This window comes from Mycteria americana, chromosome 16 (assembly GCF_035582795.1).
Source record: "Mycteria americana isolate JAX WOST 10 ecotype Jacksonville Zoo and Gardens chromosome 16, USCA_MyAme_1.0, whole genome shotgun sequence".
Taxonomy (NCBI): Eukaryota; Metazoa; Chordata; class Aves; order Ciconiiformes; family Ciconiidae; genus Mycteria; species Mycteria americana.
In genome coordinates this window covers 10,000,001-10,027,163 of record NC_134380.1, presented here as the reverse complement: position 1 = coordinate 10,027,163, position 27,163 = coordinate 10,000,001, and the positions used below count along the sequence as shown (strand labels likewise).

The 27,163-nt window shown below is 46.2% G+C and overlaps 1 protein-coding gene across 2 annotated transcripts in view; it reads right to left on the bottom strand.

Moving 5' to 3' along the window:
• The window catches only part of RHBDL3 (rhomboid like 3), a 66,226-nt gene that overhangs the window by 36,519 nt on the left and 2,544 nt on the right, over window positions 1-27,163 (bottom strand). Inside the window, exons 2-3 of one of the 2 annotated variants that reach the window (XM_075518866.1) lie at window positions 26,007-26,030; window positions 4,983-5,066 (exon numbers count right to left, since the gene is read on the bottom strand). In XM_075518866.1, coding sequence (XP_075374981.1) covers window positions 4,983-5,066; window positions 26,007-26,030 — 108 coding nt within the window. The remainder of the gene's footprint in view (window positions 1-4,982; window positions 5,067-26,006; window positions 26,031-27,163) is intronic. The other variant, XM_075518867.1, reaches the window with a different exon arrangement.

Here is a 27,163-nt window from a genome sequence, read left to right as displayed (position 1 = left end):
ACCTGACTGCAAGTTATTAGGGCTCAGAAAAACTTAAGCCAAACAGATGCATTTAAAGCCTCAACTAACAACTTCTGTAACACACGTATAACGGGAATGACCCACCGGGTCATTCCAATGACCCACCATGGAATTCAAACCATGCTTCTGGTTAGAACAACCACCACTGAGCAAAAACTCCTACTAAACAGACTGGGAAACATATTTAACTCATACTGATTTTACATCTGGCTTTGCTCAGTCATGGGGACTAGAAGCTATCAAAGAAACTCCTCTGCTTCCCAAGCTAAACTGGAGCAGAAGACAATGTCAGCCTTGTGAAGAGGAGACAGAGGTATCACATGATTCCCTGAAATGCCTTGTAGGCACCTGGCGTTACACAACAATGACATAGCCATCTCAAAAGTGCCCCAGACAGGCTGGGTCCAAATGGAGCCCAGAGGTGGGAGTATTAATTATTACTCTAACCTCTATAATTTAAACACTTGAGAGAAAGCAATCCTGGCTTGTATCTTTCCAGGGTGATCACAGGGGTTACAGCTGCAGTAAGGAGCCAGACTGCTGGAAGCTGTGGTGGTTCACATTTTTTCTTAGAAGATATATCCAAATCAGTCCTGGATGACACCCAGACTGGAACCTTCCATCCAGGTTCCCTGCATGGAAGTCTGCAAGGGTAAGGTCTGCAGCGTTTGCGCTTTCCCAGTGTCTGCTATGTCAAATATACTTTGGTTTAAGGGTAGAAGAGATTTGTCCAAGTGCCAAACCTGCACAACCACAAATCAGAAAAATCAAGCTGCATTTTTGGCTTCTTATAGGCCCTCACTGGATACAAGAGACAAATGCAAGGCAACACACAGTGTTTCTAGAGTTCTCTTTGCCACAGTTTTCAAACAGACACAAAACTTGTCAGAAATTTTAGAGCAAATAATGACTTAATAAAGACTCCACAACAGGAATGCAACTAACTTCATAGGAAGAAGTGCTGTCCATGCAGATTCCCAGCCCAAGCCTCGCAGCTGGAGCAGAGCAGTTCTCCCGGTAGGTGACAAAATGCAGGGCTGGCCTAGGGCTAGCTGTGCCCTTCAAGGTGTAATGTCTCTGTGGGGTCCAGACACCTCGAGTAGGAAATCCCTTTTACACACTCACCAGCCTGACAATAAACTGTACCACAGCATGGTTTGAAACCCCTCTTTATGACAGTTACTGGGGAAAGTCTCCTTCTCACAGCACTGACAAGTCCTCACAGAGCCTGGCCGTGCCCGAGCCATATCAGGGGCTCCTTACTGCCTCGGGAGACAGCAGCAGATACTCCCTTCACAACCTCCTACACAACAGAGTGCTCATCCTGTCAGTCAATCCTGCACTCACTCACAGAGCCCCTCTGCTTGCCTGCCTCCACCTCATTTCTGCCTCCTTTACTGAACTAATCAGATTTCTCATGTGTACAGGGCTCACGCATGCTTTAAAGAGCACCTGCTTCCTCTGACAAGCCTGTGCACTGTTCCCAAGCTCTAATATTCCCCTTGTACTTGAACAGACTGGCTTGAATGCAGTTTAACCATTCAAAGCTGAAGCCCCCATGGGCACTGACAGGCAAGCAGACCTCCCACTTAGTTTTCCTGCCACACTACAGAAAAGAGACCTTCTCCTTCAATAGGATCAGGTGGATATCTGCACACTGCCGGCATAGGTGTGAGCTATAGGGGACCAGGTGCACAGCAGACTGGGGGATCTTTGGCAGAGGCCTGTGGTCCATATTTGCCGTGTCTGCATCACAAGCACAGGGTCGTGGCTGCACTGAGACTTAGAAACAACAAGCCCTGGCTACTATGATTCACAAGCTCTATTTCCTGGGTGACACTTAAATCACACGTTCAAGTGCAGAGATGGCTTTCCAAAACTGATATGACCCAAATGCAGATGATTAGAAGAAGAAAGCAGAGAAGGCACAGGCAACAACCATAATTAGAGAGCCAGTATAATTAAGAGAATGCATGTTACACTCGTCAGGAATGAGGAAATCAAAGAGACCCCCAAGTCACCTGAGAGCTGCAACCACTGCAAACAAAGGGGAAACAAGCCAGGAAGGAGAGACAGAAAGACCAGACTGAAAAGGAAGGTTAGGAAATAGCAATATTCTTCCTGTTCATGCATCATGCTGCATCTCTGGGAAGTGGGAAGAGAGTGGGGAAAAAAATCTTCTCACCTGCAGGGTAACTAGAGAGACAAATCCACCCCAATCCCATCAGGCTTCCACAGGGGATTAATTAGCCCTTCAAGCAGGGCCAACTTCTAGCAGAGCATCCTCACGGAGCACACTGCAGACTGTTGTGCTTCAGACAGTCACAGAGAAGGGAGTGCAAAGACACAAAAGGAGGACTGCAGAAGGGGCAGGAGGAGAGGGCAGCCCAGACTGGCTGAGACGAAGCCCAGATGAATGGAGAAAGGCAAGCAGGGAGGTGAATGAGCAAGAGGTGATGAATGGTAGGGAGGGTATGGAAGTTTTTACACAGGGCAGAGAGCAAAGACAGACCTGAATGGGGAAGACTGAAAGATGCCACTTGAATAGAAGGGGAAAGAGGGAGGAGAAATGAGGCAGAGAGCACAGAGCAGCACAAAGTGGAACAGTACAGGCAGAATAGCTTCCCTCAGGGACTTGACAAGGCCTGAGAGAGAGAGAGACAAGTAACTCAACATGAACTTTAATCCAGGAGCAGAAAAGCTGCCTGGAGCAGAGAGTGTTACCATCATCTGCCCCTGTATAATCCCTCCAATATCAGGCACCTGCTTTGCTCCCAGTCAACAAATTCCCATGAACCCAGAGCAACTCGAACAGCAGCCGCCAAAGGCCAGACAGTCCCCGTCAAAGGGAGCTGTAGCAAAACTGAGCCAGTGACATGGAAACAGCTGATGGGATAAAGCCCCAAGATAATTACAAGAAGCAGATGCAAGTGTAACACTACCCTAAAGGTGGGACAAGATGCAGTTTATATGTATGGCATAGAAACGTTGTTTATCATCAGTGTTATTTGCAGGGCATTCCCATTTCTAAAGCCAGGATAACTTTTTCAAAACAAAACTTTTCCAAGTAAAAAGTTGGAGATTTCAGTCATGACAAGACTTTCCTGTCAATTTGCCTTAGCTTTGAACACTGTTTAGAAGAAGTTCCCTCAGATTCTACAAGGCCAAAATACTGGATATTACCATTTTCAAAATGTTTCATTAGAAAGTTGCATTTATTTTTATGTTAAGAGTGCCCAGATGGCTCAGCTCAAGTCAAATTAAATATTTTGCTCAAAGTGAAACAAAAAGTGTTTTTTCCAATCTTTTAGGGAATTGCAAACAAAATTCTACATAACATTATTCACCCACCTCTAGCCTTTTCACAGCTGGGGAAAATAAAGCATTTAGAAAGGACACATCTTATTACTTGAACCTCACCGGCAGAGCTGAAAACTGGATACACTCCCCTCCTTTTTGGGTGTACAGGTTTAGATAGGCCAACGTATCCATTATCCTCCTAGGTCTATCAGTCACCTGTTACATGATCCTGTGCCAAACCTAATTTTCCCAACTGCAAAGCAAAAGATACAGTGACTCACTCTAAAAGGGACAGCATAAGGCCTTAAATCATAGCCCTTTACTTCATGCTCAGAAAATCTTTCATATTTGTCAGGAACAACCATTTAAAAGCTAATTCAGTGTCTGGAGCTCATGTTTTGCTCACTCATAAATAGACTCCACTGTCACACAAGCTAAAATGAGAGGTCATAGAAATCCAGTAGAAGGTAGGACACAGCCCTCAAAAACAAACACAACGGAAAGGAAAACAAATTTAAATCTAAGACTTGACCCTACTTTGCCTTTTCAACACATCAGGGTAGTCAAACATACAAACTGGCTTTTAAAGTGTTGCTAGAGGAACCATGAGGGGGCCATCTGTGCCTCAACTTGAGACTAGTTCCTCTCCCTTCTTTTTTGATGTTTCTTGCACCAAGCAAACACAACAATATCAATGCAGTTAATTTCAGGCAAAAAAATGTGAGCATCTTGGAGTCAGAGCACAAGCAGCAATTCATCTGAGAAAAGACATGAGGATTTCTCCCCCCCTCCCCACCCCAATGAAGTAGCAAAGGAATTCCTGAGAAATCTAGGCTGGATCATCAATCCCTCTCAGGTCCAAAAACATAGGACACAGCCTTGGGATCTGGCCGTTAGCAATCAGGTCTCTAAGCACATAGTGCATTTTTAAATGATAATTTGTGCTCTTTATGATTCACAGTGGTAACACTGCCGTTGGCTCAGTAGACAGAGTTCCACTTTATAAACTGGGAACTTAAGGCAGAGAGGTGAAGTAATTCACCTAAGGATGCAAGAGGCTTAAAACACTACTATAGTTGAGATGAGCTGCCTGTGCTCCCATCACCTCCATGAAGCACTCCTACATTGCCACTGAATAACTGACTACTAAAAACTGGAAATTGCCAAGTACTAGAGGGGGGATTTTTAAGGAGGGGTTGAGACAGAGTAAAGGTCAAAGCACCCCCAGGAAGTACGCTAAGCTTGCTGATATCCACAAGCAACAAGAAAAGATGTCCAAGTGTGAGAGTCTCTCCTGGAAGCAGGAGGGAGATGAAGACATCAATGTGCGTTTGTGCAGGCATATGCACGCACATAGCAGTGGCAGAGGGACTGTAAAGGGTCTCCAAAAAGGCTGCTCTGCCAAAGCCAGCAAGCTTGAACATCGCAACTTCACAGACCAGTTGAGCCCATGAAGAACCATTACTGCAAATAGAAGAGTGTCTTGCTTTTCCATCTGCCAGCCTGGGCACAGGCAGATCATGTTACATATGGCACTGGGGGGAAGGGAAAGAGAATATGAATAATTCTCAATTCAGTGAAAGGAGTGCGAGCTGTGCAGCTGCTGCAGGGTGAGCAAGCTCTAACAGCACTAGCTATTGCTTTGGGTCAAGAGATCATACCATTTCAGCCTGCTTCCTGACTTGTGCTTCATCCCAGCTGCTTTTGTCTCCCTTTAGTGCCTGCCTGCAGGAACAGCTAGCCCTCTGGAAGAAATCCAAACACAAGGAGGAGAGGTTACATGTGCCTGAGGGAAGTGACAGCACAAGGCAGGTCACAGTTTACTCTAAGAGCATTCAAGCAGGGTCAACACCTATGAAAAATAAATACAAAAATACACGCATACACACTATACAGGAGAAGGATTTACTCAGGTGGGACAGCCAGGAACTCAGGCATGCTTGGGGTTCCTTGAATCTGCATCTCTGGGAAACTGGCAGCTATTACAACTGAATCAGGCAGACTTGTGCTGCCAGCAGCTGGGAGCTGACAAGTCATCCTCCTTCCAGGAAGGGCTGCTGTAGCACCCATGCTGCTAGGGACCAAAACTGTCACTCCCTCCCCATCCCACACCCAGCCCGAGAACTCCAGTTCTTTTCTGCTCCCCAAATCTAAGTGTCCCATATCAGACAGCCAAGGCAAAGCCACTACCACAGGCTGGTCAATCTTCTTATGCAAATGAACTCAGGGTAATTGGGACAGTTACAATGAATCCCTGACAATGTTTGCCTTTGTGCACACCAGTGGTAAATATAGACTGAGCTGCTTTCTAAGGATGGGGGGTGAGGGGAGAGCTGTGCTGAGGGACAGGATCTCAGCTTCTCAGAGGAATGATAAGGAAGTAAGCACTGTTTAAATACAAGGATGCTCTCAGAAGTGCGGAGCTGATGGGCAAGGAAGGAAGCAGATGCTGCAAATAAAAGTCACTGGCTGGAAGTCTCAAAAATATTCAGGGAAGCATAGCCACTATGGCAGGTCCATGGAACTGTCCCCCTGCATTACAACCTTCATTCCACAGACAGAAAACTTCCACAGCATTCATCCAGCAAAGGATCTGAGCCCACAGGATTCAGACACCCACGAAGAGCTCCAACCAGAGCCAAGACTGGACATAGCACAAACACCCCACCCAGAGCAATTGCTGACAATCTCCAGGCTCCAAGTACACAGTGGCTGGCTCTGGCTCAGTCACTCCTGCACCGACGGCTTTGCCTCTTGGTTATCTCAGCATGCTTCAGCCCCATGAATCTCATATATATGCTCTACTTTTGTTGTAGCCCTCCAGGGCTCACACAGCAGCCACGGAAGAAACCTAAACAAAAAGCAATCGCCCCCTGAAATCCTGTCATGCAAACAAGACTCTTCCCACCCATCGCCACAAGGACTGAATGGAGCGGGACTGAACACCCCCCGCCCACCCCTGCCTGGTGGTCTTTTTGTCTCATGACCTTCCCCGCACAAACACAACCCCACAACAATCAGACAGGCAACATAATGCGCCAGCGCCAGCTTTCCCAGCCCTTCAAGGCAAGCTGTGGAGGGAAGGGGGGAGAGCTGGGGAGAGCTGAAAGGATTTGGGGATGAAGAACAGATAGGATGGGCAAGGAAATACCAAGCAGTGTTTTAATTTCTACTTGCACAGTCCCACGAGCCAGGATAAAAATAGTTTTAATGAAAGAAACAAAAGAAATGTTATCTTCAGTGGCTTGGGAGATTGAAGATATTCCCCAATGACATGGGAATACCAGCCAGTGGGATTTTCATACAAAAAAAAAAAAATCCAACAATGCTTCTAAACCCTGTTAACATCTTTTAACATTCCCTCCAAGAAGCCCACAAAATCAAGCCCTTTGATGCGAAATCTGCTGGTTTTACTTGGCTATGTTTGAGATTTAAAGTCTGAGATGGATTAGATATAAAAGTTTTCCTTTAAACTGGAAGAAGGGAGAAGACTTTTTTGCAACAGCTTTAGCTGTAGACGGCATCAACACACATGAAAACCCTCCCCAATGTGACAGCTTCAAAGCACAGAAGGTTTCTGCCAGTCTGTCCTAACTATGGAAAAAGAGAGTCATCACCTGTGCTACTGGCAGCATGGAGTAAACGTGTCTGCAGGCCCCAGACTGTCCTTGCAAGGTAACAGATACCCTTTGGTTACTGCAGGACACACATTTGGGAAAGGGCAACAAGGGTCTCCAAGGACTTGTTATGAGCAGACCAGGAGACCAATGAGGTAAGGGGAAACTCCTACCTTCTGAAATGCCGAGGGATCCTCCCCTGCTCCCTTGCACATACAGGAAAAAAATACAGACACCACAGGAAAGCAAACCAAATAAAGCAGAAAGAAATATCATCTCTCAGGGCCTGGATTCAGTGAGCTCAGCAGGGCCCTCGGCTATGCTTCAGGGCACTGAAAATACATACTAAGTACCTTTACAAGGAAAGGAGGTCGTGCTTTCGCCGAAAGCTAAGATCTGTGTCCCATGGAATGCTGGCAGCTGAGGCAGTAACAGAAAGCAAAGCTACGGGAAAGCACTTGGGTGATTTACAGACACATTAGCCACCTAGGGAGCATGATAGAGTAAGAAATGACATCTCAACTCCTACTGCCAGCACCCCCCACAAGGCTGTTATTGTTACCCACATCCTTGATTAAAGCACTGCGATCGCACAGTGGAAACCACCTGATGAGCCAGGTATGAAATCACCTCCATGGGATGCTGCAGCTGATGTAGAGAGACTGAAAGTCTTGACAAAGGCCGCATGTAGCAGCTGGGTGCAGGAGGCCTCTCCCAAACCCAGCATGCAGTGCACCAGGCCACATCTGGCCAGCTGGCCCTGATGAGGGGGCATGGAGCTGCAACTGATTCTTGCCTATGTCCTGATGTGAACTGGAGTAACTGGAAGAGCAGCAGCACTGAGCCTGCACACAATTGGCAAACTTCCCACAGCAAGGATACTGTCTCCTGTCAATCCACTCCAGCCTTAATCCTCTGTGGAAAGATCCCATCAGCATCGTGCTAAGAGGCAATCTTTCAAGCCAGACGCTAACAATTAACGATAGCAAAGATGAGGGAGGAAGGGACAGATGGAGAACAGATATAACCAGACTCTGCTCATCACACTGAGCAATGTGGAGGAGCTGGACAGGAGATACACAGGCAAGATTTTTAGCCTTGCTGACCTCTGCAGTAAAGTACTACACAGAAACATGCATGGGACAGCCAAATATATTGCACTCCCAGAGACAGATGTAAGCCACTGACAAAGTCAGTCACAGCGCTTGTTCTCACTAGAAAGGAAGTAGCTGTGGCCCAGCTGTGAAGGTGCTTTGGGCTCTGCAGTATTTCTGTCTCATGTAGGATAGGCACAAACCTCCTGCTGGTTTGAGGATTTGCACCCAGGGTCCATGGAATGAGCTGAGTTGAAACTCCAGTTTCCCCTCCATGCTGGGGAAATACCTAGACTGGGTAATAAAATAACTAACTTTATTTTACATTAGTCTTTATTATGGCAATGAAAATTATATGGCCATTTTAATTGACCGGTGTTGCTTGCTCCAGTTCTCACCTCTACAGAGTTTGGAGGCAGCTAAAGTAAAAATTATTTCAGAAACTGCCAGCTGCTGCCACCATAAGAAGCAGGTCTTGGTGAACAGCTTCTCCGTTCACTCTTCTCTTCCCAGGCCTTGTGGACCTGGTCTCAGACAAGCTGAAAGTGAGAATCCCTTTGTGAGATTCTCACTGTGTGAGTCCAGATAACTTTGATCTGTGGTGAGTGGCTGATGAAGAAGGGGGGAAATTTCTTGAGGTCTTTTTCAGACCTATACATCTTACCATTCCTTTACCTTTGAGCCATATGAGCTGGCTGCTGTGTGTAGAGCTGTGTGCTGCAGCCCAGCCCAAGCAAAGGAGGTCAGAGCTCTCTAACAAGGAGCTGGTGGTTCGAGTGGCCTGGCCAAAGTATCCACAGTGCAATGCTGCCTTCCGCAGCCCCAAAGAGTGACTGATACCCAAAGATGCCAAATACCTTCAGCTGCCGCTGAATTCACCGACTTGAGATAAGACTCCCAAGAACCCTGGGCACTGACTATTTCCAAGATCAAGCCTCCAGAAGAAAAGCAGCTGGGTTTTGCCCACATACTTGCCTGATGTCCTTCAAGCAAACACAGCAGCTTTTTTACAAGTTGAAAGATGGGCTTATACCAACCCACAGCAGACTGCAAATCCCTGCAATCACAACTAGCTAGCTTCAGAGGCAAGACATCATAACCAAGCACCCCTACTTGCCTCTAGGGGATTTTTTTTTTTTTTTTTCAAACACCATAGTGTGGGGAAGAAGCTCCGTGAAGGTGCACACCCCCAGCCACCCCACACTGGTACTTCACCCTGGTTCTATTGCTGCTGCCCACCCAGCAAATCTGGTTCTTTCAATCGTCTTCTCAGAAACATACCAAACCATGGTCATTTCCTCAGGCTGCAAAATGGAGACACCGTTCAGCCTAACCCTGGCATACATTCTTATGAGAACAGATCAGTCAGAGATGGATGCAGTACCCAAAGAGCCATACATTATTACAGTAACAATAGACTTTCCACAGCCAAACTCTGCTGCGTTGAAGTCACCAGCATTTAGAGAGGCTGTGGCCAAGGAAGACTCTAGCAAAAAATGTCTTCCCTGACATGAAAGATGCAAGCTGTTAGCAAGGCTTGGATCTAGCACTTCACCTTAGAAAAAATTAAAATAAACCATAGAAGCCTCAGGGAAAAAGATCATTTGAGCCTGGATATTCCTTTCTCCTTGGCACAACTTTATGGTGTGTATCACAATATTCTCCCTGCATATTTGCTACTGCCTCTTCAGCCCAGGCTTGCATAAGTGATGAAGAGCTGAAGTATTTGTCTCACAGGGCTAAAGGGAAAAGCAAGAAGTGCCAATGTTTTCAGAGTGCAGCCTCTCAATATCTGAGGGATCATCACAACCTCATGTGCTTGAAAAATGAAATTTATCACACAAATGCTCTACCACGGAAGGGGTGCATGTTGTGTGAGCTTTCCTTTAATAAAACGCTCAGCAAAAGAAATTGAATACTTCTATGTCTGCATGCTTAAAGAAACACTGTAAAATTAAAATCAGGAGAAGTCCTTACCCTTCTGAAATCAGTAATGAAATTAGCATGGGGCCCAAAGGAAGCAAATGAGGCCCCTTCAGAGGGGCCAGGATTTCATCTTGTGTTTAAAACCCCACAGTGGCAGATCTGTACTTATTTTAATGACTCATCAAATCCTTTTAGTCCTCTACATCCCTCCATGAAAGCCTAATAATAAAAAATTATCTACTAAAACTTGGCTTTTCCTGAAAAATAGTATCTGAACAGATCTCCAGAGACAGATATTTCTGTGGACACAGTGAATTTGGACTGCAATGCTTTGTTTTCAGATATCATTGCATTTCACATTTTCACAGCTTCCTTGGAATAACATTTGATACAGAAAAAGTGTAAGTGATACTCCCAGACAAAAGAATAGCCAACCCTCTGAAACCACAGGGCCTCTCCATTTGTATTGCTTTTGTAACAAATATAGCCTGAGCCACGGAATTCCAAGTAAGAGATCCTGAAGCAACTTAAAAATTCAAGCAAACCATTGCCATGCAACATTAAATGCATTCATTTTTATGAGCATCAAATTCCACCTATTAATGGATCAGTCATCCTCTGCAGCTACCAATTTACATATCCAGCCTGCAAGCTGCTGAAGGGCCAGTGGACACGAAATACATGAATACATTAAATCTGAAAAAGGAAACTAACGTCCATTGTAATTCAACTTAATGATCACATTTTCTTTACCAGCAGCAGCAGAGTCCATGCCTGACAACCACGCACCCCATAAAGGCACCCCAGATGCAATGAAGCACTGAACCTTCTACTTTGAGACCGTAACTGTGATGCACGCAGTGTTCACAACTGCAACACATTCAAGCCCTGTGCAAAGAGGGAATTCCTTGGAGTTACATTTTCACCAAGTCACTAAAACCCATGCTATTGTACATGGACTAAATTCAAAGGCCTAATCCTCGCTATGGAAGACAGTTTATCTGAACATACATTAAAACCCTGGAACAATTTCTCAGCCCTTTTGCCAAGCCAGGCAGTATTACCAGCTTTAATGCAACAGCACTTTTGATCTTGTAACATCTAGAGTGGTGCTGGTACATCTATTATTCCTCCTGGAACAGAGGCGTGCTCTGATATCACACCTACAATTCACTCTTTTTGTGCACAGCTATCTAGAAATGGATGTAAGAGAGAGCTTCTCAGCAGCATGTACCCCTTCAATCATCCCGGGGAGGTGAATGACCCTCTCCAGTGCCCAATCCAGGGACAATTACAGCTATGGCAAGGAGAAAGGCTTCTATTTTAAGCTTGTTGAAGAGGTAACTGGGTGCTGCAGGCAGAAGGATGGACATGGGGGAAAGTTTCCTGTAAACTGGTTCTCTTTTTTCTCAACTGGGCACCACGTAGGTAGACAGCAGCTTGAGGAATAAGGAGCAATCCCTTGATCAAATGGATTCCATTCCTTTTTTAGGTCTGTAGCAGCCCGTCCCCCACTGTAACAGGATATGATCACCAATCTCCTTATTCCATGTTCTCACCTGTGAAACTAAATGAACTGATACTGGAGAATAAGCTTTGAAGTCCATGAAGAGGAAGGGCTATTGCAGTGCTGAATAAGGCCAATTCCCTACAGCCCACAGCCACTGCAGTGATACAAGCAAAAACGCTAAGGTGCAGAAGAATCAGGCCCTGAAGGAAACTAAAAAGCTCAGAGAAAAGATTAAAGAAACCTGACATGGAAAGTTAATACTGCTTTGAACGTTTACTGAGTGTTATCAGAAAACCTTCCCAAAAGTGACAGAACTGCAGTTAGCAATCAGGGGCTCTTGGTCTGGCATCCAGGCTGTAAGGTGAGACCCAGACCTTCCAAGAGATCCAACTGCAGGGCTTACTCAGACCCATCTCACAGCCATCAGCTACAGTAATTTTGCAGAAAGGAAGGGCAGGAGCTGCTAGTTGAGCAGTGGGGAAGAAGCAAACACCACTTGTTTATTCACAGGTCTTGCTACTCTTAACTTGTTGCTTGCATCAGATGTCACAGTGATTAAGTACCTGTTTAAGAAAAAAACAGGAACAACAGCAAAACCACCCCCCTGCAGCTAATCCAATTAGGACACAGAATAAAGTTGTAGAGGTTAATCAGACCTGAGCCATTGGGTTTCTCTCTGCTGCTGCTTAGTGACATATCTGGTGAGCAACACCAGTGAGATGAAGGCCAGGCAGAAACACCAATGATCTAGCTAGCCCCAGCAGACGAGGGCTGCTCCCCTGCTGCATCAAGCAGAAAGGAGAGGAGCACACTGCAGGGCAGTACTGTGGGTGGTCTGCTAGGCTCAGAGCTTGGCTGTCCCAATAAGCCTTATCAGGTGCCAGGATGCTGCGACCAATGGGCTGTGTTAGAGAGTCCTTACAGCAAAGACTGCTGTAGACAAGTGTCTGCACCTTGGTTGACAGCAGGCTGAATATGAGCCAGCAGTGTGCCCGGGTGGCCAAGAAAGCCAATGGCATCCTGGCTTGTATCAGGAATAGCATAGCCAGCAGGACTAGGGAAGTGATCGTGCCCCTGTACTTGGCACCGGTAAGGCGACACCTCGAATACTGTGTTCAGTTTTGGGCCCCTCAGTACAGGAAGGACATTGAGTTGCTGAAGCATGTCCAGAGAAGGGCAATGAAGCTGGTGAAGGGTCTGGAGAACAAGCCTTATGAGGAGCAGCTGAGGGAACTGGGGTTGTTTAGTCTGGAGAAAAGGAGGCTGAGGGGAGACCTTATCACTCTCTATAACTACCCGAAAGGAGGTTGTAGTGAGGCGGGTGTCAGTCTCTTCTCCCAAGTAACAAGCGATAGGACGAGAGGAAATGGCCTCAAGTTGTGCCAGGGAAGGTTTAGACTGGATATTAGGAAAAATTTCTTCACTGAAAGGGTTGTTAAGCATTGGAACAGGCTGCCCAGAGAGGTGGTGGAGTCATCATCCCTGGAGGAGTTCAAAAAACATGTAGGTGTGGCATTTCAGGACGTGGTTTAGTAGGGATGGAGGTGTTGGGTTGATGGCTGGACTAGATGATCTTAGAGGTCTTTTCCAACCTTACTGATTCTATGATTCTGTGACCAAGGCTATCTCTGCAGGGTGCTGCCAGGTTGGTAACCAGGACGGAAATTTTCTCAGCAAGGAAAAATTCTGCCCATACAACTGCAGGGAGCTTCTCTCACCTTGTGTTTCATTAGCGGCAACTCTGTGCTGACCAAGGCTGCAGCTGGGCAGGTGAGGGCTGTCCCAGCTCAAGGTGCCACCAGCACGGGGACCATTTGGACTGTCACAAATAGCCCCTTCAGCATTGGGAGCCAGAAGAAAGCTGAGCAGGGGTTTGCACTGAAGCAGCTCCACCAGTGCTGGAGGGACAGACACAGCAGGGTTCAGCGCTGACTAGGGACCGTTGCTCCTGTCACACCCAAGGCATCCAGCCTACTGCCTAGCCTGAAGTCCTGACCTAAAGCTACCTTACAAAACTGAGCATGTTGCTTTCCCCAACTCAAGCCTCCCTGTATGGTCAGATCTGCTCTGCCTCTCTCCCTCCTCCCCCCTTTAGGGCAAAAAGAAGCCAGTGGTCTCAGCCCTTGTTGCTTAGACAAGTGTCTGCACCTTGGTAGTACAACTTGCTATCCCCATCATCACAGCCCTGGGTGCAGGACAGTCAGCACAGAATGATGGACCTGCTCTGGAAAGGGACCTCCCCTTTGACCCATCAGACTGGCCTGGGGCACAGAACAGGCCATACAGTGGGGAGAGGAAGAAACTTTTTCTATACCTGTTTCTTCTGGGCAGGGAGAACACTTGGACCAGAAATTCATCTTCTCTCCCGGACAATACATGCCAGCCTTTCAAGGAGGACAGATGGAGCAGTGACTCCAGTGGGATGATAGAACTGTAGTGACAGCAAGAAGATGATGAAAGGTGTGTAAACACCATTCTGCCAGTGATGCTGATCTTTTTGGTTGCCAGAAATGGTGTTTCAGGCAAATGATTCCTAACCCAGTGACCATCATCCCCCCTCCTGGAGGGGAACTGGGTCTCTTGATACCACTCTACCACACTGGACTTTGCTAGACTCCTCTGTTAAATTGTTCCTCCTTCTTGGTAAAGTCTTCAGTCCAAGGACAGGGATTGCCACAGTTTTTCAGTTTCTCAAAGGAACTAAGATCCATAGCCCCCAAAAATCAGAACTTTTGCCCTTCCTGTAGGAAGTTTTATCCTTCCTTTAAAGACAAGGAGTTTTATAGCAATCAGCCATGAAACTTGTCAGGAGAAAAACTACATTTTATACTCTGGACTTGAAACACAGAACGTTTCAGATTAAAAATAGCTCCCTTTTTTACCGTCTGCCAGATCTGGGAGGGAGGTGAAAATCCACAGGGACTTGATTTGATGCGTGAAAAAGAGTTCTATAGCAGGAAGTATGCACACACACTTATTTTAGGTCAAATAATAGATCTGCAATACTTAGCTTAGCAGAGAAAACCAAAGCTTGGGATAGACCCATGCTAGCTGGTACTCTGGTAAAGCGCATCCATCAGAAAGAGAGGGGGGAAAACATAAAAAAAAAATTTTTTTTTTTTAAATCTCATCACACCACAGTTTTCCTGCCTTTAAGACGGTTTCTCTTTCAAATTCCAAATACCTGCTCCTGTATCAGCAATCATGACAAGTATCTTGCCAAGATACGAGACGCTTTGTCTGCATGACCCAGGTGTAGGCACAGACCTGGCCAGCACACAACCTTCCCCCCACAGCAGGTAGCTCCAGATCAGGCTCCCTCATTCCACAGCTGCATAGCAGGGCAGCAAAGGGACCTGGTACAATATACAACCTTCCTCCCCTCTCTTCTCAACACGGGGAGAGGGCAGGCCATGCACTGCCTGCAGCTTTCCGAGGAACCCCAGCTCAAGCCTGTGCAGCTCAAACATAGCAAACAACTTCATAGCTTACTCCAGAGCACCCTATGTTCTGCAAAAGGGCCAGCTCTGCTCTTTGGGGTGATGAGTTATTGATCAGAAAAGAACAGCAAAGCTGCATCATGTGTCCCAGTGAACAAAGGTTCTACACAAAGCTCTGCCACCAGATAAATTGATAGATCCTAGCAAAGAAGAACAGGAATCAGCAGGCACAGCTTTGACTCTAACAATACAGGCAGTTAGACATCCAGTATTAAGGGCTACTGAGTAATGCAGGAGCAATGGGACAGGAGGAGGGTTACTTTAGCAATTTGATTAAGCGGGAACAATGGTCAGTCATTCCCTCCCTCCCAATCGGTGTAGAGGCTGGATCATCTATACAATGTTGATAAGTGTCTCGTCATTGGCAAGGAACACAATACCGGGGAACAGAATCAGAAACAACCCTTTTCTGATGTCACTGTCACAACTGGCACACACAGAGCATCCTCATCACAGGAGGCAGGTCCTGAGCAGGGCTGACTGTTTGCCTGCTAACATCAGAAAAACACCTTGGTGTTCCCACTGGGAAAGAGCTCATTCAGCTACACCTCACGGGGAACAGTGAGCAGAGAATTAATTACCTCAGAATGACTACAGCACTCACACTGCAGAGAGCATCTTTCCTTGAATGAACTGCTTCGGCTCGGGTTGGGTGTGCATAATTCAGGCTGGTTTAGACTACAAGAAACCATCCAATGCAGCTTTGTGTCAAACCTCCACCCACACATCAGCTGCATAATTAATAAGGATGAAAGAGAACATTATCCCAAGCTGGTATTCAGATCCTCAGTGATCAGTAGAGCTTGTTATATTCTGTTTGGCCTTAGAAGTCAGCAAAAGGAACATACTTCACGCATTGTACTGCATGCTTGGTCATTAAATACAGGCTTATAAGCCCATAAAATCACTGCTGCTTGCAAGTGTGGAGTAATTTTTTGCATGAACTAGTTTGTTTTGCAGTAGGCCCGAAAGTTAATTAGTTTTCACAGTTTTATTACTCCACATGGTCAAATAACAGCCTGGAGCTTCCAGTCAGCTGGAACTGCATAAGGTCCAGAAAATTCTCACTGCGCTTTTCAGGACTGTTTACTAGGGCCATAAATCAGCAGCTGGCAAATGACGTTCTGCCCCAGCTCTTCTTGGCCACCAGTAGCAACCCTAAAAGATCCCATAAATCAATGCAGCAACAGCTCAGGGGCAACAGAGGGAATAACACTAGAAGATGCTGTTTCAGACACATACGACAATTCTTTGGGAGACATTTTGGCTATTACCACCCTAAGAGATGTCATCCAATGCACCTGTCTTGTTGAAGGGGACTGTGCAGCATTTACACTCCAGCCAGCTTCAGTTCTCACATGTAACTATGAAGCTATGCTGCTGCTCTCTCCACCACAAAAACTGTTTCCTGTCATGCCTGACAGGTAGCTAAACTGGCCATTGCACTCATTCATAAAAAGACACAGCTTTGGCCTCTCCAAATGCTGTAGAAAGCAATGACTGCAGGCAGGAGGCTCCCGTCAGGCGAAGAGCACGCAACCAAGCCAGCACACTACAGCCTGTTGGATACAGACTGACTGAAAAGCATTGCAAGAGCAAAAACCTCTGGTGGGGATGCCCAACACTGGGGAATCCTCTAAAAAAGCCAACGTATGCTCTGGAGGAGACAACACCAGACTATTTAACACGTTGAAGGCACAAGAGCAATCCTGCACACACACACATAGGCACAAGACATCCCCAAACAGTTCCCAGGACTGGCAAGTCCAAGCATGATAAAGTGAACATGCAGCTCTACAAAGACTCTTCAGACACTCTATTTAGGTTGGAATGAAGTTATTCCTCTGGCCATGGTCTCCAGGCACAGCTCAGAGACCAAAGACAGCAGCAGCAGGATCATCTCCAATGCTTTCCACAGCAGTCTCCCCCAAAGGGGCTGCCTAAATGCACCAATCAGTGCAAAATAAACATTTCTCCAAAACCCAAATGCTATTGTCAGAGGACACATGAAGGAAAAATGTTTGTGTCTTCCCTGCTGATGGGGAGGAGAACAACCCAGAGACATAAATCCAGTGATAACAAGGCTGTGTGCAAAAGCAACTCCTCTATTAGCAACCAAGGGGGAGTAGCTAAGGGAAGAGGCAGCAGTTCAAACAGAAGAAGGAACCACAATAAACACTTCCATTTTCCTCCCCAGTGAAAACAACAAGGCTAAAAAGCAACATCCTTCCACAGAGGCCACTGCCTGCAGTGAGGAAAGATGCTCAAGGCCCACTTCCCATTATTTCTCAGCATGAGGGTAAGTAAGCGTGTGAGAGAAGTGGCAGGAAGCCAGCGGAGGGAAACAAGCATTTGGCTCTGTTTCAGAACCAAGGGGCAGCACTAAAAACCCACTTTGCTCTCCAAATCCCTTAGGGCACACACTGTTCTGTTACACACACCGTTCTGGTACCAGCCCCAGCAAAACATACAGTTGATGTTAGACATATAATGGGTCCAGGACAATCGTCACACTTGTTTTCAAGTGCTTTGCTAGACCAAGTCAGAGTACACAGGATCAAGTCCTCCAGTAGTTTTTGCGAAACTTTCAATTTTTCACCTTTTATAATATTGATCCTTTCTCTGCCAAGAGGTAAGCATGGCTACATCTCGTTGGCTGTAGGCTGTCATCAACAAGCACTTCCGCTACAATCGTACACCACAAACAAGTATGCCACACAAAGCAGGGTCTCCATCATCACTGGTACCTAATCGTGAGGGATCACAAAGAGATGCTTCCTCAGGTTAACACTGCCCTGAAGAAGTGCATGAGAACAGAGATTTGATGGGAGGCACAAACAGCTTTGCCTCCAGCAGCCTCATTTATTTTTGCCTCAGTAAACTCAGGAAACTCCTGAGTATATGCTACTTATAGAGTATGTCAAGTATCAAAGAACATGAAGAACAGTTCCTAGGGGTAAGATTGATCTTGCTTGTTTAGCATCAGTTTCATACATCGTTACTCTTCTCACCAGCAACACAGGGTCACTGCAGACAGCTGTTCCTAAGCAACAGGAACATATACTAAAAATACATACATTCTCTGTGTCTTGTTAGTGCTGGGGTTTTAGTTTTAGAGTTGAAGGAATTCAAGGTCCAAGTGAGACTTCTGTGCATTCTCTTCATGATTCCCTGGCACAGAGAACAACCCCACGCTACAGGCATTGATAATTAGTCACTGCTAATTAAGGTAACTTCCAGAGAATCTACAATTCTTTACTGGTTTGTGCTTTCTAAAGAAGGAAGAGAAGTTCCTACTGGGAAGTTCTGGGTTGGTGCCAGAGCAGCTGATGAGAGTGCAACAGCAGCCATTGCACAAGACATCTGACATAACACAGGGACAGCCCAAGGCAGAAGTTAATCTTCAGGCTCCTCTACTCCACACAGCATCCAAAAGAAACACTTTACAGGCTTATAATGAGTTGGATGGTCAGACCTCATGGAGTCCTTTGGATGATCTTCGCCCCATACAACAAAAAGTAAAAGCCAACTTTCCCAGCTGAAATTACTGTCAGACAAGTACAATTAGCCAGCTGGAATCCATCCCGGGCAGAGAAGATCGTGACTGGTCTCAAAAACAAGTATCAGGACAGGTGTGATCACAAACATTAAGGACTTTCACTACATATTTCACCAAGACATATTGTACCTAGTGATTGAATATCCCCAGCGTCACCGCAAGTAGCTGAATCAGGGGGGTTACCACCACTCAGGAGATTAGGACAGGAGAGGGAAAGAAGTGACTGTCGCAAGTGCTACAGCTTGAACAGGCAAACACTGCAAGGTTTGAATCACATAAAAATCCAGGGCATTCAGAGATCTGCTTTCCTCAGCAGCCTGCATGTACAATGGTGCAGGAAAACAGCCCATCACCTGCACCTCATCAACTTTGTCTCATGGTGTGTTGGTACCAAGCTGATTTCAGACCAACACATTGTACAATACCTAGTGAGGAGGCAGAAAGAGATCACAGCTTCCTTGGCTGCTGTGAAACTCAAACATGCCCACTGCTGCATTTAATTTGCAAACGTGCCCTGGAACATTTGCACGGACTACAAATACTGGAAGGCAAGGGGAACATCATACTTCCTACCACAGAGGAGAAACACTTGCTTTCCAGGTCTGGTAGAGAATAACTTTAAAAGCCCTGTAAATGTTACAGGCATAAGTGATGATGGTGTAGAAAAGCACCTCCAAACTGTTTCCACTCGCTAAGCAGCTGGTTTGTTCCTCTGGAGACAGGATGATCTCTTCCCCTTCTCTATCATAACAGAGCACACAGCCACAGAGCACAATGCACCAGCTGATTTGCAGAACAGCATCAATCCACTCTGTGTTTACAGCTTTTACCCCCCTTTCTTTTTAAACATGCAGGCTTAAATGTTCTTATTGCTTCAGTGATTTTCTATGTGCAAGACAGGATTTGAGAACAATGCATTAGCAAGGATCTATGCGCCTAAAAACCATCCCGCACATTCAGCCTGAAATGGCAGAGTGTACACTACCAAAGCCTCTCACTGCAGCTGGGATCAGGAGGCAGCAGAGAGATACAACGGTCTGAATGCAGCTTGCCATCCCTCTCAGATGCTGCACTCTAACATGCAGGTTTCCAGGCAGCTCAGACGTGGAAGGTACACAAATGCGTAATGAGTAGGAAGCCTCCTGAGGCTTTTAAAAATCTAGAGACATCAAGCTGCCAGTAACTCACGAGCTGTGTAAGACTGACTCAGCCTCCATGTGGTTTTTGGTGTGTTTGTTGCGACTCCTTGAAACATTTCGGGAGATGCCTACTTCTACCAGCACAAGCTTAATAGTGCTGTGTTTGCTACACTGCTGACATCTGGTTCATATTGACACCTTCTACTCCCAACTTTTTGCGGTAGGCAAAGCCAACAGTCTGTGTACAGGCTGGCAGGATTGGAGAGGAATATCCGAATAGCCAGGGAAAGGGGAAATGGGGTAGCTGATCACAAACCTTTGATGCTGCAGGGAAGGTGTAAATACAGACAATCCCAGAGACCCGCATCCAGCTTAGGGGCTGGCTGGTGTTCAGTGTACAGAGGTATTAGACGATTAAGGAGGAACTTGGGGAATTTTTGCTGTTCATCCTGCAAGAGGCAGGAAGATCATTAATGACCTCCAGGTAGCTTTTTCATGCTGAGCCATCACACCAGGGTATCATAGCTAAAAGCCAAATCTGGGTATAAGCCTTGAAGTGCTGGGAGATTGCCATCCACTGTAACAACACTGGGGACGGACACAGGCTAATCCAGGCAGGGTAAAAGACAAGGCATTACCTTGCAGAGAGAATAGTCTCTCAGACATCTATTTGCTGCTCAATGCCTCAGTTTCCCTCCTGGACTGAAGGAAGAATAAATTCCCCTCCCATCTTCTCTGGGGGCTGCTGTATTCAAAAGAGCCTCTGGCAGAAGGCAGCAAGGGGTTGATAATCCAGACAGCATCAGCAAATCACTCTCCTTCAGCAAAACCAGATCCTCTCTTACCAGCCCATTCTTCCCTTCAAGTTTGTCCACAGGACAATGAATTTGAAGGGACTCTTTTTTTCCCCCCAACCCCATAACCCAAAGTGGAGGAGTCAAAGGGTTAATGCTGCATGACAAAGGTCATCCCAGTTTGGGGAGGGAGGAGAAAGGGAAGCATTGTGGCCACAGACAGCAGCTCCCTGCAACCAAAACACCACTTGAGAAATGTAAAGTGATGGCGTTGCTCAGAAAAAAGGCCCAAGAGCCCTGTCTAAATCCCAGGGCTTTATCACTCACAAAGGCCCAGCCCCTTGAGTCATTAATCGTGTGCTCCATGGCTGGGTGCCTCAAAGAGCAGCAGATGACACATGCCCAGCTGCTATTGCCACCCCTCCTCAAGGTAGCGGGGCAAAGGCAGGTGCACTCCCAGTGCCCTCTGCTCAAGACTAATCTGTTCTCCCTCCTTGTCCTCTGCCTTTCATCTCCTCCAGCAGCCCACACTGACAACTGTAAATGAGATTAGACTTCAAGGCATGGGGCAGATGCAGAACCCCCTCTGTGCATGCCCAAGAGACCCTTGTAGCTTTTAAAGTGTCTTTCCCCTTTACAATGCACAGCTTGGTGGAGGGGGAGAAGGGGGCAAATTTCTTGTCATGCTCACAGAAGCATCTAACATAGCAGACAAGGCAGACCCTGGTTTTAGGGCCTGGATGCTAATCTGTGATCACCTTGGACAGTCTTCCCACCAGCACCTCTGATTCTCCAGTTCACATTAGGAGATGAAGTAACAAGTCTATGACTATTTCTTAATGCCAGTTCCTCTAACTCCTCTTCACAGCACCACTCCACTTAAATGTGGACATATGTCCTGACAAACACTAATCTAAAAAGGCAGCAATAGTCCAAAATTCAGGCAAGGACCTGAAGGTCGCATACAGCCCTGTGCTCAACCCCCTGCCTATACTGCTGCTCTCACTGCCATCGTTTCCTATTCCTCATCTTGCAGTTTCTGCTCCTCTGCTCCCAGTGACCCACACAAACCAGCAGTAAGGCCCAAGCAATTTGTCAGAGAAAGTGGTAAAATCTCCAGGCACAAACCACTGCCTAGAGCTCAGGGATACCTGCCTGGCAAGGTCTTCCCACCACAGCTGGCAGGGGTTAGCCAGCAACAATACTCAGGGAAACTTTTCAAAGTGAAGTGTGATGTTTAGCTCAACAGTGCCCCAGTAAACAAACTGGAATTTCTTTTACAGCGTGGGAAATAGCTCATCCTGACTTTGTTAAAGGCTATCCAGAGAAAAAGGACACAGTTAACATAAAAGATCATTGAGTTCAAAATAACTGCCTTTCTCGGTTACCACCAACCATGGTCATAGCTGGCCTGATTTTATGGATTGCTTTGCAATTTCAATCATGCAGGAACCAGCCCTGGATTTAAGAAGGCTGCCAAGTCAGCATATTTTCAAGCATATTTTAATGTTTTATGAGACCATGGCAGAGCAGGTTCAGCTGCACCCACTGTTGGTAGTGTCAGCAACTGAACTCTTCCTGGCAAGTGTACGTCTGGTCCAGGATATCTCTACAGCCTTGTTTCTGAGCTCAGGTTTTCCATTAGCTGCCTACACAGACTGGGTAACTTGGCATCTCTCTGCATTCTCCATAAACTCTGTTCATCTGCTGCCATCACACCCACGTACAAGTCTCAGGAAGGAATCCAGGGTTTCTAAAGCAGCTGCAACAAAAACACAGCCTGGATTGACAAGCAATAGGATCAAGGTGCTGAGCCAGCAAGGAGGGTCTTTTTGGAGAGTTTTGTGTGTATCTATTTAAAACAAGTTTGTTGTCATGACTACAAACCAGAGTACGGGTGAGAAGTGAGAACTCTGAGATGAGGGCTGATAATCTTAATTCACCCTTGAAATCTCAGCAGCCATGGGGATGGGGAAACAGAGATGATACAAGCTCTTGGCATCTAACAAGGCTAAAAGCCACCTTCAGAAGACAGGTCTGTCCTAATAATGAACATCATCCTCCTAGATAGCCCCTTTCACCCTGCACAGCCAAGGGCTAGATAATACCGATTAGCTGCAGTCATCTCTAAGGCAGGGGCACTGGGGACACGGAGGCATGGAAGGGCACCCAAGGCCCTAGAAAGGACATAGCAAAGCAGGAACAACCCCTCAAGAGACTCATCTGCAGACTCACTATCTAACCAGCAGACAATATGGCTTCAACAAGGACAGTGAGATGTTCTCATGTCTACGTGCAAGGCAATTAACAAGGGATCTTCTTAGCACAGAGAAGTATGCAACTGTCAGGACCCACTCCTGGAATTGTTGCATTTTTAACTTTACCAGAAGGTTAACAAAAAAAACAGGTTTTTGGCCAGTAAAGAACAAATGAAGAAAACACCACGTGACTGCAGAGGGATAGAGAGAGGCAATGCCTTGCTCTGCTCAGAGCTTGGATTCCACATGGAGACAGCGTGGAGGACTCAGTGATGGTGCAGGCTCTGCAGAAGGCAGCAGATGCGGAGCTAATGTGTGTGTGGGGGTGGAGGGTGTTTATGAGCACAATAAATAAATGTATGAATCCCTATAAAAGTTCCCATATAAAAGTGGTTAGAGCTGCCCGAGGGCCATGGCCTCATAATAAAAAACGCATCTCGTAAGCACAGTATGAAGCAGCAGCTGTACTGTAACTGCCTGGCTGCAGCACTGAAAAGCCACGAGTCTGCCCGCTCCCAAACTCTTGGGTGAAGTGCTGACCCCACTAAATGCAGGAGGAATTTTGGTACTTGCTTCAGTGTAGTCAGGATTTTGCCCTGGGAGGGGCTTCTCTGAACCTCAAAGCCTAGGAACCAGTTTTGGATCTGCCTTTTTGCCAAATTTAAGTACTTTTACTTCTTAAAAAGAAGCAATCTGCAAGGGACTGGTGATACTGGCTTGAGTCACTGACAGTTCCCAGTGTGGCAGATTAGAGCTGGATCAAAACAAATAAAAAGTTCCTCCAGAAAGCATTGTCAGTCACTACTCCTCTCCCCCAAAATAAAGAAGCAAAAAGCACTGCCTTATGGCTGAGCAGGAACTGTCATCAAGAAGTTTTGAATCTTTAATTTAAGATGTTGGGGGGGGGGGCAGTCATTAAAAAAGCAAACCCTTTAACTTTGTATGTCTAAATAGAAACCTGCCTTTTTGTCAGTAAACCTAAATAAAAGTATTTTTACAAAAATATCTCCCCACAGAAAAAAAGAAAAAAAAGCATGAATAATAATTTATTTCCCCCCTCAAAGGCAAGAGGGAGAAGTGCTGACCCCTCCCTGGCACTGATGCTGTCATACTCCATCACCTCAGAAACAAGAGGCTTGCAGACTCCCAGCCTGTGAATTCCCAACTGCTCTAGCACTTTCTGCTCTAGCACTTTCTCCAGGGCCTTCTCTTGCTCTGCTGCTCTCCTGGGAGGTGGTGAACGCAGAGGCCCACATGTCTCAGCTGAGAGGGTAGCTATCAAACTTCAGTCCCAGCCCATGAGTCACAGATGCACAGGGCACGTGAGTCTTCGGCCACACATTTCCACTCTAAGCACACATAAGGCCAGGTCATATCTCCCAGGGAGAGCTGCAACTGTTCCGAGTTTCAACACACAGGCTTTCTCTAGTTATTAAGACTGTCCTCATGTTTCACATGGATGCCAGTCAGAGCTAAACAAAAAGCTCCCCTCTCCTACCAGCACAGAGCTGCCGGGAATAGCAACCTTGTTCCATGACAAACAGCATCTTGCAATTCACTGCAGGGCTAATTGCATTGCATTGCTGATATAACGCGCAAGGAAGACGTCAGCTCCTTGGCTTTGCCCACAGGCAACAAGGACTTTATTGATTTATTCAGGACTTACAACTAGTTGTCACAGGTTGCATTCTCTTTGATAATAAAGCCTTACAGACAAGGCTTAAATTTCAGCTGCAGCCCTAATTGAAACATAGCTAATTATTGAAGGTCTGCCTTTACAGCCCATTCCCTTGTCACTGGGGTAATGTTCTGTAAATCCAACAGTCAAACTCTCCCCTCCCTTAAAAAGAAAAAAAGAAGGAAAAAAAACCCATCTACTATTCAAGCAAGTCCAGTGGGAAATTACAGATTCCTCTCTTTAAGCCCGAGGTAGCTACCAGCCAAGAGCCCCATCCCACAAGGACTCAATGACTTCAAAGGATGCTTGTAGAATCAGACTCCAAATTAAGGCCAACATTTGAGACGGGGGAGAATTCAAAGTGGCTGAAACAAACATTCAGCCCCAAATGATTTATCTTGCATCCACCTTTTGAGTAGCAGCATACCCTATGAGCCCCGGCAAATTCAAATCCACCACACAATTTAGGTGTGATCAACAATTATAGTAATCTAATTCCCAACTGCCAGCTTGCTTGACTATACAACAACAAACGTACTGCAGTCCAGACACGTGGATTAGCAGCCGGTCTCAGCTAACCGGGTATAAATGAGCACTCATGAGAGCAGGCAGTCCAGTTATTAGCTGAATGATAACAGGACCCCCAGGGTACCAAGGACATCCTTTCCCGGAGACTGCACCACAGCTTTTGGCTCTGCAGTTCAGCCAGACGCAGAAGCAAGATTATCGCCTCATAAAGCAGGGATGAAATCCCATCCGAACTTTAGTATTGCCAGGACAATGCCAGCATCAGAGTAAGCTTCCCTTACAGAAGGTGACATTTACATGCACACACAACAGCACAAAAGTTTATGACATCAAGGGAGTGCTGCAGTTTAGAAGCAAGTCAACCCTAGAAAAATCCTTCAGTTTATAGCTGCTTCACATTTCAACCTGGCAGATGGAAGGAATACCACAAAGCAAACACGTCAGTTAAAGCAGCTAAAAGCATAATTTACAAACTAGAATCCACAACCCAAATTCTCAGCAGCTGTAACTCAGCTCTACAGAGCTGTGCTGATTTCAGCGGGCTACAGATCCAACCCAAGGCATTTACCCAATACAACCATAGTCTTTGGTACAGAAGCAGATACTCTACTAATTCTGTGCAAGTTTAAAGCAGCAAGTCCTCCCCTGGAGGATGTAACTCTGCAGAAGTCAGTTTAGCAGCTGGGCAGCCATTTCAAAGAATACAGTGCTGGTTTTACAAGTCCTAGTTTGCCTGCCTCAAAGAATAGAAGATCCTTTAATCCACAGAGCAAGGATAGCGCAACTGGCAGCAAACAGAGCACCTGCTGCAGCACCTCAGCTCAGACCCTGTGCTAGGAGAGATGGCTAGGCTGTACCCTGTAGCTTCTGTCCCTGGCTACTCTGAAGAGAAACTGAGAGAAAGGCCCAAAGCAGTAGTGATAATTATCACTTGCACACCAGCATCCTGGGAACTGGAAGCATGGAGCACATTATTCCTAGGCTGTATTTTAAATGCAGGGAGAATCTAGTACAGAGGAAATTAACTGGGGGTTAGACTCTTTGCTCACAAGACAGAGACAATATATCAGTTGTTCACATACCTGATCAAATAGGGCTTTCCAGTGCTGAGAGGCAAGGCATAAGGGAGGAAAAAAGAAGAAAAAGAAGGTTTAAGAGCAACGACATTAACATGCAGTAAACTGTAGAAGTATATTCTAACAGAGAAATAACCAAATGATTTAGTGCCATTTCCAACATCCTTCTTCATCCCAGAATCACCTACCCTTCCGGGGGAGGAGGCAGGGGGAATCTACCAACCACAGGGAGGACAGTTTTCATTTACAAATCCAAATTAGGATGAACTCTGAACATTCATGTGTTAATTTTCTTTTCTCCCTCTTTGTCTACTTGCAGGCAAGCAAGGAATAAAAGGCTTTTTTACTCACAGGGATCAAGAAAGCTTGGTGTATATTGAGGGGAGGGAGGAGTTAGCAATGGTTTTTCAGATCACTTTCTGAGGTCCTGTGGCCCAACACTGACCCACAGACCACCTTGCTGGGTTGTCAGAGCCTTGTCAGCTGCCTGCTCCTCAGCCTGGCAGGGACTTGCTCCAAGGTCTTTGATAACCCATCAGTTCTTTGAGCCTCACATGTCCACATCTGAAAAACAGGTAATTCCTCTCGCACAAGGTGGAAGGGGGGAAGGCTAGAGAGAGCACATTACAAGGATTTACCCCACAACTTTTGTTCTAGCAGGTCTGCCTTAAAAGCTCTGTATAGTAGGAAGCTCCACTTCAACACAGATGACCATGTGAACACTCCACAAGTCCTTGTCACTTGGGAACAGAAAAAACAAGCTGGCGACTGGCTCCGATTTATGCATCGTAGAAAAACCGACATCAAGTCACCTCCCTGCCCCAGGCTTGCTGCCTCGCAGTCCCATGGAACAGAGGAAATTCCTAATGAATTGTTTTAGGCTCTCTCTCTCATCTCTCCTGGATTTGGGGGCCAGCTGAGAAGAGAGCAACTTCCATGGGGCAACAGTGGGCTAACCACTGGGTTGGGGTCCCCATAAAAAACCTTGCACATTTCCAGCTCTCCTGCCTGAAGGACTGTTCAGCACACCACTTTGTTTCTGCCTCATTCACCTTCCCAGAAAAGCAAAATGAGAAAAATAACAAACATCAGACTCATACAAGCAAATCTCCTCACTGTGCTATATGCAAAGCAGAGCTCTGGTGAGAGTCTTATCTAGTTCT